Source organism: Coregonus lavaretus (genome assembly GCF_964263955.1).
Source record: "Coregonus lavaretus genome assembly, chromosome: 10".
Taxonomy (NCBI): domain Eukaryota; kingdom Metazoa; phylum Chordata; class Actinopteri; order Salmoniformes; family Salmonidae; genus Coregonus; species Coregonus lavaretus.
This window is the reverse complement of record NC_139997.1, coordinates 38,793,326-38,806,710: the sequence shown is the minus strand read 5'-3', so window position 1 is coordinate 38,806,710 and position 13,385 is coordinate 38,793,326. Positions and strand designations below refer to the sequence as shown.

The 13,385-nt window shown below is 44.2% G+C and overlaps 2 protein-coding genes across 3 annotated transcripts in view; one reads left to right on the top strand and one right to left on the bottom strand.

Annotated features, from left to right (window-relative positions):
• Positions 1 to 6,565: 6,565 nt before the first annotated feature.
• LOC311136234 (adapter SH3BGRL-like) overlaps positions 6,566 to 13,385 on the bottom strand; it is a 13,127-nt gene continuing 6,307 nt past the window's right edge. The window contains exons 1-4 of one of the 2 annotated variants that reach the window (XM_084170361.1): positions 10,579 to 10,685; positions 8,975 to 9,160; positions 8,780 to 8,860; positions 6,567 to 7,013 (exon numbers count right to left, since the gene is read on the bottom strand). In XM_084170361.1, coding sequence (XP_084026487.1) covers positions 6,978 to 7,013; positions 8,780 to 8,860; positions 8,975 to 9,160; positions 10,579 to 10,623 — 348 coding nt within the window. In that variant the 5' untranslated portion in view covers positions 10,624 to 10,685 and the 3' untranslated portion in view covers positions 6,567 to 6,977. Of the gene's footprint in view, positions 7,014 to 8,779; positions 8,861 to 8,974; positions 9,161 to 10,578; positions 10,686 to 13,385 lie in introns of those variants that run through there. The other variant, XM_084170362.1, reaches the window with a different exon arrangement.
• Positions 11,692 to 13,385, top strand: part of LOC311135590 (uncharacterized protein) — a 2,879-nt gene continuing 1,185 nt past the window's right edge. Inside the window, exons 1-4 of the mRNA XM_084169600.1 lie at positions 11,692 to 11,901; positions 12,757 to 12,783; positions 13,086 to 13,115; positions 13,296 to 13,343. Of these exons, the coding sequence (XP_084025726.1) occupies positions 11,761 to 11,901; positions 12,757 to 12,783; positions 13,086 to 13,115; positions 13,296 to 13,343 (246 nt within the window). The 5' untranslated portion in view covers positions 11,692 to 11,760. The remainder of the gene's footprint in view (positions 11,902 to 12,756; positions 12,784 to 13,085; positions 13,116 to 13,295; positions 13,344 to 13,385) is intronic.

Below are 13,385 nucleotides of genomic sequence, written 5' to 3'. Positions count from 1 at the left end.
AGGATCACCACTTTATTGGGTCAAACATTTCAGGTAGCCTTCCACAAGCTTCCCACAATAAGTTGGGTGAATTTTGGCCCATTCCTCCTGACAGAGCTGGTGTAACTGAGTCAGGTTTGTACGCCTCCTTGCTCACACACGCTTTTTCAGTTCTGCCCACACATTTTCTATAGGATTGAGGTCAGGGCTTTGTGATGGCCACTCCAATACCTTGACTTTGTTGTCCTTAAGCCATTTTACCACAACTTTGGGAGTATGTTTGGGATTATAGTCCATTTGGAAGACCCATTTGCCACCAAGCTTTAACTTCCTGACTGATGTCTTGAGATGTTGCTTCAATATATCCACTTAATTTTCCTTCCTCATGATGCCATCTATTTTGTGAAGTGCACCAGTCCCTCCTGCAGCAAAGCACCCCCACAGCATGATGCTGCCACCCCGTGCTTCACGGTTGGGATGGTGTTCTTCAGCTTGCAAGAGTCCCCCTTTTTCCTCCAAACATAACGATGGTCATTATGGCCAAACAGTTCTATTTTTGTTTCATCAGACCAGAGGACATTTCTCCAAAAAGTACGATCTTTGTCCCCCATGTGCAGTTGCAAACCGTAGTCTGGCTTTTTTATGGCGGTTTTGGAGCAGTGGCTTCTTCCTTGCTGAGAGGCCTTTCAGGTTATGTCGATATAGGACTTGTTTAACTGTGGATATAGATACTTTTGTACCCGTTTCCTCCAGCATCTTCACAAGGTCCTTTGCTGCTGTTCTGGGATTGATTTGCACTTTCCGCACCAAAGTACGTTAATCTCTAGGAGACAGAACGCGTCTCCTTCCTGAGCGGTATGACGGCTGCGTGGTCCCATGGTGTTTATACTTGCATACTATTGTTTGTACAGATGAACGTGGTACCTTCAGCCGTTTGGAAATTGCTCCCAAGGATGAACCAGACTTGTGGAGGTCTACAATTGTTTTTCTGAGGTCTTGGCTGATTTCTTTTGATTTTTCCCATGATGTCAAGCAAAGAGGCACTGAGTTTGAAGGTAGGCCTTGAAATACATCCACAGGTACACCTGCAATTGACTCAAATGATGTCAATTAGCCTATCAGAACCTTCTAAAGCCATGACATAATTTTCTGGAATTTTCCAAGCTGTTTAAAGGCACATTCAACTTAGTGTATGTAAACATCTGACCCTCTGGAATTGTGATACAGTGAATTATAAGTGAAATAATCTGTCTGTAAACAATTGTTGGAAAAATTACTTGTGTCATGCACAAAGTAGAGTCCTAACCGACTTGCCAATACTATAGTTTGTTAGCAAGAAATTTGTGGAGTGGTTGAAAAACGAGTTTTAATGACTCCAACCTTAGTGTATGAAAAATTTCCGACTTCAACTGTATACACCTGTTCTGAAAGGCCCCAGAGTCTGCAACACCACTAAGTAAGGGGCACCACCAAGCAAGCGGCACCATGAAGACAAAGGAGCTCTCCAAACAGGTCAGGGACAAAGTTGTGGAGAAGTACAGATCAGGGTTGGGTTATAAAAAAATATCCAAAACTTTGAACATCCCACGGAGCACCACCAAAACTCACGGACCAGGCAAGGAGGATTTAGATTTTAGTCATTTAGCAGACGCTCTTATCCAGAGCGACTTACATGAGCAATTAGGACTAAGTGCCTTGCTCAAGGGCACATCGACAGATCTTTCACCTAGTCGGCTCGGGGATTAGAACCTGCGATCTTTCGGTTACTGGCACAACGCTCTTAACCACTAAGCTACCTGCTAATAGCTTAATAGCCTTAATCAGAGGCAACAAAGAGACCAAACATAACCCTGAAGGAGCTGCAAAGCTCCACAGCGGAGATTGGAGTATCTGTCCATAGGACGACTTTAAGCCGTACACTCCACAGAGCTGGGCTTTACGGATGAGTGGCCAGAAAAAAAGTCATTGCTTAAAGAAAAAAATAAGCAAACACGTTTGGTGTTCGCCAAAAGCCATGTGGGAGACTCCCCAAACATATGGAAGAAGGTACTCTGGTCAGATGAGACTAAAATTGAGCTTTTTGGCCATCAAAGAAAACGATATGTCTGGCGCAAACTCATCACCTATCATCACCCCGAGAACACCATCCCCACAGTGAAGCATGGTGGCAGCATCATGCTGTGGGGATGTTTTTCATCGGCAGGGACTGGGAAACTGGTCAGAATTGAAGGAATGATGGATGGCGCTAAATACAGGGAAATTCTTGAGGAAACCTGTTTCAGTCTTCCAGAGATTTGAGACTGGGACGGAGGTTCACCTTCCAGCAGGACAATGACCCTAAGCATACTGCTAAAGCAACACTTGAGTGGTTTAAGGGGAAACATTTAAATGTCTTTGAATGGCCGAGTCAAACCCCAGACCTCAATCCAATTGAGAATCTGTGGTATGACTTAAAGATTGCTGTACACCAGCGGAACCCATCCAACTTGAAGGAGCTGGAGCAGTTTTGCCTTGATTAATGGGCAAATATCCCACTTATCACGATAAAATAAAGGCGGAGCAAATAATCTAAAAAAACCCCGGCTGACAGCCCAAATACGAAATAGTACCTACGACTGAAACAAATAACGAAACGGGGAGAACACTTCTCAAGTATCTGTACATAGGTCTCCGATCGTACACTGAGTAGTACTGCTGGACATAGACAAATTAACACAGAAAACTGAGCAATGGAACACAGGGAAGTGAGGGCATAAATACACAGGTGAACAGGTAGACACAGGTGTCACCAATAGGATACTGATTAGTCCAGACTGTGAGTGAGGAGGTGCCTAAGGTTGTCGGAGGATGACACCTAGTGGGTCGCTCCGGAACTGCGACCCCCTCCTGTAACAGTGCCCCACCCCCCCGACGAACGGACCCAGCCGTTCACCTCGGCGCCTCCGAGTGGAGGCGACGGAATGTTGTTATCAGCCCTGGGTCCATAATGTCCCTCCTGGGCACCCAGGACCACTCCTCCGGCCCATAACCCTCCCAGTCCACCAGAAATTGGAGACCCCTCCCCACCCGCCGGTAGTCCAGGATCCGGTCCACAGTAAAAGCCGGCGAGGCGCAGCAGGGGAACAGGATGAGGAGGGGGAGCCAGGGGAAAGGTGGCGATGGGCTTGAGGAGGGACACATGGAATGTGGAATGCACCCGCATGGTGGGGAGCAGGCGGTAGGCCACTGGGTTGACTCGCCGGACCACTCTGAATGGCCCGACGAACCGGGGGGACAGCTTCCTGCGTGGAGAGCCACACCCTCTGTCCCGGGCGAAAAACCAGGGCCAGGCGACACCTGCGGTTGGCCTGATGTTGAGACCTGAACGAGGCCCGCTTAAGCATCGCCCTTACCTGCCTCCAGGTGCGGTGACAGCGACTGATGTGGGCCTGGATAGACGTGACCGCCACCTCCTCCTCTTACTCGGGGAATAGGGGGGGTTGGTACCCGTATTGGCACTGGAAGGGGGAAAGGCCGGTGGACGAGCAGAGAAGGGTGTTGTGGGCGAACTCCGCCCACGCCAGTCGCTGACTCCACGTAGCTGGGTTGCTGTAGGCGTAGCACCTCAGCACCCCCTCCAGATCCTGGTTGACGCGCTCCGTCTGCCCGTTCGACTGGGGATGGAAGCCGGAAGACAAGCTGACGGAGGCGCCGAGGAAGGTGGCGAACGCCTTCCAGAACCTGGAGGCGAACTGAGGGCCCTGATCCGACACCACATGTTGGGGAAGGCCGTGGACCCGGAAAATGTGCTGCACCACCAACTTAGCCGTCTCCCGGGCCGACGGGAGTTTGGGAAGGGGAATGAAGTGGGCAGCCTTGGAGAATCGGTCCACAACGACCAGGATGACTTTGTATCCATCAGAGGGGGTAGGGTGGAAATGAAATCCAGAGAGATGTGGGACCAGGGACGCTTGGGGATAGGCAGGGGTCGGAGCAGCCCTGCCGCAGGCTGACGTGAGCTCTTTGTGCGCGCGCACACTGGACAAGCAGCCACGAAGGCGCGCATATCCCCCTCAGCAGATGGCCACCAGAACCTCCTACGCAGGTACTACAACGTCCTGGCGCCCCCCGGATGGCTGGTGAAGTCGGATGCGTGCACCCACTGAAGCAGTAGCGAGCACACAGCCTTGGGTACGTACATCCTCCCCGATGGACCTCCGCCCAGATCGGGCTCCCGCCGTAGCGCTGCTCTGACCAGCCTATCTATTCCCCACGAAACTGGTGCAGCAATCAGGGCATTGGGGACAATGGGGTCATCCCTCTCCACCAGATCCACGGGGTCGAACTGCCGGGAGAGCACCGGACGCTATGAGATGGTGAACCAGAACCTGGTGAAGAACAACGCCCACCTGGCCTGGCGCAAGTTGAGCCTCTTGGCCCCCTGAATGTAGGCTAAGTTCTTATGGTCCGTCCATTTGACGAATGGATGGGCGGCCCCCTCTAGCCAATGCCTCCACTCCCCCAGGGCGAGCTTGACCGCTAGCAACTCACGGTTCCCCACGTCGTAATTCCGCTCTGCCGGGGATAGCCGACGAGAAAAAAACGCGCAGGGGTGAGTCTTACCGTCTGTGAGGAACCACTGTAGGACAGGATTGCTCCCACCGCAACATCTGAAGCATCCACCTCCACAATGAACGGCTGGGACGGATCAGGATGCCCTAGGACCGGGGCCGATGTAAAGCGCTGCTTAAGCGCATCAAATGCGTTCCCCGCTTCCGGGGTCCATGCTAAGGAGTGCACGCTGTCAGGGGAGTGGCTACGGAGCTAAAATTATGAATAAATCACCTATAAAAATTAACAAACCCTAATAACCGCTGTAGTTGCTTGAGGGATGAGGGCTGGGGCCAATCCAGTACATGCTGGTGTTCACTCATGTCCTTTGAGAATATTAGAATGTCATCCAAATACACGAATACGCTGTAGTCGAGGAGGTCCCTGAGCACGTCATTGACCAATGCCTGGAACACCGCAGACGCGTTGGCTAGACCGAACGGCATGACTTGGTACTCGTAATGCCCACTGGGTGTGGTAAAAGCCGTCTTCCACTCGTCCCCCTCCTGAATTCTCACCAGGTTGTAGGCATTGCATAAGTCCAGCTTGGTGAAGAACCGGGCTCCCTGCAACGACTCGAATGCCGTCGTCATCAGGGGGAGTGGATAGCGGTTCTTAACCGTGATGTCGTTGAGCACCCGGTAATCAATGCACGGCCGCTGCCCACCGTCCTTTTCCCCCACGAATAAGAAGCATGCGCCCACGGGTGAGGTAGAGGGACGGATGTGACACTCGACGAGTGCCTCATCAATATATTTTTTAAAACATTTTAGTCATTTTAGCAGACGCTCTTATCCAGAGGGACTTACAGTTAGTGAGTGCATACATTTCATATCCATCATGAGGTTGCTGCAACATAGCCTATGAATTAAAGTTTACAATGTAGGTGCACGGGTCGAGATAACATTTTTAGTAATCAAAGTGACAGACAGTGACACATTCAATACCGCCTTGCACACTCTTGCCTGCATCTAGCTGATCTAGGGTGTAATCATTAGTCCAACAGTTCCAAACAAGAGTTTCTATTGGACAAATTCAGGTATGTTTAGCCCCGTTTGGTTCTGTTTGCTTCCATTTAAGATTATTTTTTCAACAGAATCGACGGAATGAATACACCCCTGATCACACGCATAACACAGTTCACTTTCATAGCAGCCACATACAAACAGCAAGACCACATAATTATTTCTGCAATCTACGCGCTCTCACCTTTACCCTTCAGTGCACAACAAATCAGCTGTCTGTGACCAGGTGAAAAAACCTTTCCAAGTCAAACCTTCATATCATAACCGCTACACACAGCCTACATCGCTGTCACCATATTAGCTAACGTCATAGTCAACATAGCTACTAGAACTAAGGCGTTAGTAAACCCGCTACAATAATGCAGTACAGTCAGCAAGCAATTTAGCAGTTACACCGGCAGGCCCCGATGGTAATAAATTAATCAAACCAAAAGCTTGGACTTGGAAGAGTTCCAGTGTTGGATAGCCATAGCCAGCTAGCTAACATAGCATCCCTCTCTGTTTGAGACAGGTGTTTGAGTAGGCTAAACTATCTAGCTGTATTCGCTAGCTAAGTGAAAGTGAAAAAAATATGACGATATATATAGCTAGCTCTCTCTCTCTCTCTTGCTTCTCCTTCATTTTTAAAGAAATGTATTTGTTCAAAACTGTCTTTCTGTCTCTTTCAGTCAACTAATTACCACATTTTATGCACTGCAGTGCTAGCTAATTGTAGCTTATGCTTTCAGTACTAGATTCATTCTCTGATCCTTTGATTGGGTGGACAACATGTCAGTTCATGCTGCAAGAGCTCTGATAGGTTGGAGGACGTCTTCCGGAAGTTGTCATAATTACTGTGTACGTCTATGGAAGAGGATGAGAACCATGAACCTCTTAGGTTTTGTATTGAAGTAAATGTACCCAGAGTTGGACGGAAACTAGCTGTCCTCTGGCTACACCATTGTGCTACAAGAATAACAAGGAAACTGGTTAAGAATAAGATAGTAAAGTAACACTATTTTATTATCAAACATGAAAATATCTCATTGAATTAAATATTCTCATATGTGCAAAGTATGTCTATATGATCTACTAAATGCCTAGTATTTGGGAACTCATTCCGCCTTGATTTCAAAATCATATTGAACACTGGATACTGCCCAGCATTGGCTTGAACTATTGAAACAGTACAAGGTTACCACTTTAAAGACATTGTCAAACAACACAACATTTGGCCATGCTCTGTTGGTCAATTGGATACCAGTCTGATTACCTTTCACAAAAAATAAAGCTCTATGATTGGTCTGAGAAGACGTGTTCCAGAAGAGCACTGGCAAGCTGCTGTAGAGCTGACTGGAAGAAGCCAGGAGAGGGCACTGTGGTCCGCTAACCAAAACCATACGGCTACTGTTGTTCCTGTCTGGCCAAGGCCTCTGCTTCCTGTGGGTGGTATGAAAACAGTGCTAAGAAAATGATACAAAACCAGGGTTGAGACCAACTGTAATTATGCTTCCACCAAAATGTTTATGTCATTTTAAAACCACAATTGTGTGTAAGTGTTGTAATGATATAGTAAAGTAGCCAACAGAACAGTCTGGACTTGCAGCTTAAAAGCAGGTCAGCATTCATTGCCTCTATATTGTGCAACAGTGCTGTGAAATACATGGTAAAAGAGGAAACACTGCCTGGGAATTCAAAGCAACATTGAGTTCTTACAACTAACTACAATTAACTACTCACCCTGTAGGATCAACAATGTTATTGTGAATCATCAACTACTTTGTTATTGTGAATCAATTTGTATTGCATTCGTCTTTTGTGAGATATTTATTATATTTTGCCTGGACAAAAAGCAAAACAATCATTAAAAGGGCAATCTGCATTTTGCAACATCCATTTTTGGACTTATACATTAATTATATGTACCTGTTGATTCTTGAAGATTATAATGTATAAATGCCTTATGAGCTTAGTTCAATTGTCGTACCCCATCAGAACCCAAAATATAAGCTTGTTTTACTCCAATGTTTGTAAACAGGGTAAACACTATATAGCCTCAAAACATGGTTAAAACTAGAATTTTTATATAATGGATTGTCAGTCATTGCATCCATACCACTGTCTGTGAATTTGAGAGTGGTTACATTTCTCCAGCTCCATCCCTCAGCTTTCTACCGAATCAGGGACGGGGAAAACGGGTTGTTAATGTTGCAACTGCTGATTGCCGCTTTAAAACTCACAGTCATTGCATAATGGCCATTTAACATACATTCTGAGACCTCAGAGAGAAGTACTACAGGTAGAAATCTAAAAATAAAGCTAAAGCCTCAGTTGAACCAGATACTAAACACGTGTTCAACACATGGAGATGAATTGCATAGATTTAGCATAATAACATGCCACAAAAACCTTCCTCCAGAACATGAATTTACATTTCATAATCTACCGTGTGTTAGTCAAATGCTTTTGAGTGTCACGTTCGTTGAATGACGGGTCAGACCAAGGCGCAGCGTGATATGCGTACATGTTTATTAAACTTAATAAACACACGACAAAACAATAAACTAAACGAAACGTGAAGTCCTAAGGTAGACACACAACAAACCTTAACCGGAACAAGATCCCACGACACACTAGTGCCAATAGGCTGCCTAAGTATGATCCCCAATCAGAGACAACGAGCGACAGCTGCCTCTGATTGGGAACCACACCGGCCAACATAGATATACACCTACTAGAAAAACAACATAGAACATACACAACAAAGAATATACACACCCTGACTCAACATATAAGAGTCCCCTGAGTCAGGGCGTGACATTGAGCTTCTTTTTGGGACAAATGTAACTTATACACTGATTGTGTTGTAGTCTAACTGTGGGGTTGATTATCATTGTCTTACGTCAGATGTCATCACTCTTACGCGACACTCTTCCCTCAACGGATAGAACAGTTAATTAGGCCACACATACCCATTGGCCAAAAATAGCATTCCAGTCATGTTATAATGGCTGTATACAGCTAGGGCCAGAGGGCAATTTAGGACCATATTTTTTTTAGTAAGCTACAAATTCAGCACTGTAAGGTTCACTTCAAAACAACAAGCAATCAATTAAAAGTAGACGGACTGGTCACGTGCACATTCGTATGTTACTCTGTGTGTGGTTGTGACAGACTGAGTATGTCCATAAGACCATTGTCTTTACCTTGGAGCCTGGAGGGGCTGTTAGGCCCAAAAAGGCATACACTGCATGCTCCTCACGGGCATCAAAGAAGGCCTCATAGTTCTGCAATGACAATACAAGGGAAGCGGTCTCACTAAGTGTGTTTCATTAGGTTATTACACAAATTGTTACAAAAGGTACCGGGCTGTGAAGGGGTCTTTACAGTACAACACTCACCCCACAGTATTGTTCTTCATTAAATATCTGTGGAGGCAGGGGGACACCCGTCGTTGGTCTGAAGTCCTCAGGTACGTTCTCCCTCATCCACTTCCTGTTGTCTTCACTAGTGACGATGTCACACTCCTCAAAGTCAATCTTGTTGACAGTTAGGAAACCCATGATGTCTTGCTGCTGCTTCTTAATCTACAGGCAGAGAGGGGATATAGATATTCAATTAGTTAATGTAATAATGATACAATAACAATACTGTTTGGGTGGAGTATAGGGAGATAAGCCTCTGTTCACTTTGCAGAGCCTCTGCAGCTGGGCTGCATTCTGCAGAAGAGCCTGAGGACTGAGACAGACCCAATAAGGCCTCTCCACAACCAGGATCAGCTAAGAAGTCAGGCACAGACCAAATATGGCAGCAGGAGGAGAGCCCAGTGTTCCCATGCTACCACTTCTGTTCTGTCTAAACTCAGCGCTGCATGAGTTTATTTAAGAATTAGAGGAAGAATACTTTGGAATATGACATCAAATTATATAGATGAAACATGTTGTCAACTCTTGTACACAAAGAAGCCTGGCTAGACAATTCTGTATAGATAACTATTTCTGTATGGTCATGGTTGTGACTTGCAAATTCACAGTAAGCAATAATATCCGTCTTTCAGACCAGATAATTATGAGGTTGGCTGAGGCAGTTGTTCTGTAGCCGTTGTGCTTTTTGACTGATTCTTTAGAGGGTGATGTACTGTAATTGGGTGAGGTATGAAGCTCAGATGTCCAAAGACTGATCCTGTCCAGCTGTTCTGGCCCAGAACACCACTGGCAACGGTCCTATAGGCTAGGCGTGTTGTTTTACAGTATGTAGGGAAGGAGTGGTGGGACAGGAAAATGGAGGAAGGTGGTGGTGAGGGAGTCAACATCTGCTGGGAGAGTCTAGTTAAGCCTGACCCCTCACCCTCACCACTTGGACAAAAACAGTTGCTTGAAAAAATCTGAGATGTTTCACCAAGTGCTTCACCTAAACATTCTTGTCTGCATGCTCACTCATAAAAATACTCCAACACAGATGGGTTTGAGCAGTAGTAAGAGACTGCTATTCCTATAGACAACAAATACGTGACTATGTAACCTCTTTTTTATTATACTGTGTTGTAAATGCATTTTAGATACAATACAATCATAGTATTGTGCTAATACTATATTAACACTATACAAATTAATACAATAATAGTCATATGACAAATCAATATCTGCCCAAATGGCAGGTCCTACTTGTTTTAGGGCCATTACAATATGCATTGTCATGCTGAGAAGCCTTTAGAATCTAGTGTATTTGTGCAGCTGTCAGTCCCAGCTTCTACTCTATTGCTTGGGACATCCCATGCACAACTTGCAGAACTTTCAAAACAAGTTTATGTCGATGCTCATTCAATACTCGATAGAGCCTAATACACATGATAGTATCTGCGTAGCTACAACAGAGCAATTGCTCACTCGTATGAGCCCACCACACCTACCTAATCATGCAAATACATGTCATTTGAATTCGCCAAGAAAATGAACATAAACGGTCAATAGGCTACAAAGCTTATGCAATACTCGAGGTTTCTTACCGCTGTCGATCCAGAGGATGACGCTATGAAGACTTTTATCACCATGGCTGTTTGATTCACTCCCCAAAACCAAGTGAACAGTGCACACTGTACCAACGTCTCCAAATGATATCTCTCTCTCTCTCTCTCTCTCTCTCTCTCTCTCTCTCCCTCTCTCTCTGTGTGACTGTAACAACTGATGGAAATCAGATATCTAAAAACAATTGGGAACACTATCCCAGTGCTTTCGAAATGTATTTCCAAATACGTTTGACTATGTTCATATTTTTTACGCCTATTTGTATAGCCTAATAAATACATAATAAATGTCTCTCCCATATTTTTCAAGTAAGAATTTAAATTAATATAACTGAAATAAAGCAAAATATACATATGCGCTGACATAAGGAAAATACAGTAATAGGGTTATAACCTACTAACTACCCAACGTAGGCCTAAAGCTGTCTGATTAAGAGAATATAGGCCTATCAAAAATCCGGGTGATTATTTGGCGACATGTTTTTTTTCCCCAGATTTTTTTCAAGAGAACAGACGTGAGCTACAGGTCATATGAATGCACAAGACATGGCTATGAGATTTCTTTAGACTCAGGGTCCAGTTTGGATATTGTAGAATATCCTTTCGTGTGGTAATGCCACGACAGACTTTTGACTAGAGGGGTTTGACTTGAGGTTGTCAAAATACTATACACAATGTAAAAGTTTTATACATCTGTGCCCATAGCATGAACCAGCCTATTCCTCACTGAACAGAGATGACTGGGATGAACATGAACTCGTTCCCTGTTCCCCTGCCATATATAAGATTCAGTGCCATTAGAGGACACCGCCTTGCCCAGTTGACAGGGGGGATGGTTTTTCTTTTTAAGAAGACCCTATTGTGTCTTCCAATGTTTTCATGTTTTCATCTCATGGTGGCTGTTCAACACTAAGCGCGTGAATGCAAGCAGAATTGCAACATTAACGTCTGTGATTTCTTAAATGTTCTTGCACCGTGAATAGGCCTAGCTGTTACAAATGATAAACACGTCATTCACTTTCACTGGGAATTTCGCGCGTAAATTAACTACATTGAAAATCTGTTTCTTTTGTGACACCTAGTGCCATCCTTCGATTGGCCAAGCATAACATCAGTCACCATTTAGCCGCACCTACCCCCACCCCCATCCAACCACTGGGTTTAATGTGCTGTATCTTTACTACAGTATTAATAAGAAGACGCCAGTCTCTGCAAACTGTGAACTCTGAATCACAAAATATAGCTAGATCTTTAGTTTCTATTAAAGAAGAAAACCTACACAAGTCCAACATGCCCAAGAGAAAGGTATGTAGAGAGCCTAGATTACAGTATGCGGATATACTTTTTGCCCTGTATAAATCAGTCGTGATATTATGAAGCCTTCGAGAGAACGGAGATTTAATATAAAATCTGACGTATGTATTTATGTTCACTCTTGCAAAAAAATCTTTTGAAATAATTATTAGATTTTTTTGGTTTGCAAATAGCGTCTTATTTCGCCGAATTTAGAATGTTCTGAGGGATTTCTTGAGAGGCGCACACAATCTTCTGTCTGATCTGAAGTCAGGCTGGATCTCCATGCTATTGAAACCACAAGCAGCCATGCTTTGCAGTTCCTACCCACATCGCGAACACAGCCAAACAAAACGGATGCCTTTTGATAGTTCGACCGTGTAAATCTGCATTGAAAGGGTACAGAAAAATAAAGTAAAAACTCTTCATTTCTTCCTCGATATAATTGTATTCTAAGACGGTCGCAAAAATGATAATTTTAATGTTTTCTTTGTTCGCGTTAAATGGGTGCTATTGCGCCTTCTTATCGCCAGGGGGCGGAACACAGTTGGTTCTGCCCCTCCCCCTAAAATTCATTTGGTGAAAACCGATGAGGACTAATGTCCCAATGAAGAAAAAAAAAACTGTGCCACTGCTTCTTCTACTCAACGCATAGAATATGAAGCACAAATCTAGAATGAATAGAGGCTGTCTGTAAAGGTCAAGTGTAGGCTATTGCGAATGTTTGCAAGAGGCTAAGTTTCTGTGAACTTACAGTTACACATTTTAGACAATATTGAAATATTCAGCAATATATATTATGTTTTAGATATGCATGCTATTGTTTCCAATCATTTTGAGTAATGTATTTTTAAATACATTTTGCAGGGAGCCGATGGAGATGTCAAGGGGGAGGTAAGTGATACACACACAAAGACACACACACTTGAATATCACCCTTGTAGAATAGGCTACAGGTTGCAATCTTCACCATGATTAAAATCATCACTAGTGATTACTGGTGATGATTTTATCACATTATTTGCTTGTGAAAACCTGAAAATATTCAATTTGTTGAAAAGGATAATGTATTCTTGAAATAGGGAAATATTCAATTGTCTGCATTATGAAGATGAATCAAGCATCATCATTCAATTATTTTAAAATGTTTTCACACACCTTTGATTGAGTAATATTATTCTCTTTCCTTACATTAGCCGTCAAGGAGATCTGCACGGTTGTCATCGGTGTGTACATTTTGTTTCTTTAAAGCTTCCTTTTGGAAATGTAATACGTATATAGGCATCAGCACTACAACTATTTAACCTTTAAAAATAGATTTTCTTATTTTCAACTATAACTTTTGTTTTTTGGCCTGTTTCATGGTATCTATTGTATCAATATACTCTTCCTTCTGTATTTTTCAGAAACCAGCCCCTCCCAAACCAGCACCAAAACCAAAAAAGCCAGCTAAGGTAATACTTACCTGTCTTCAACATTTACACATTCAATATAAT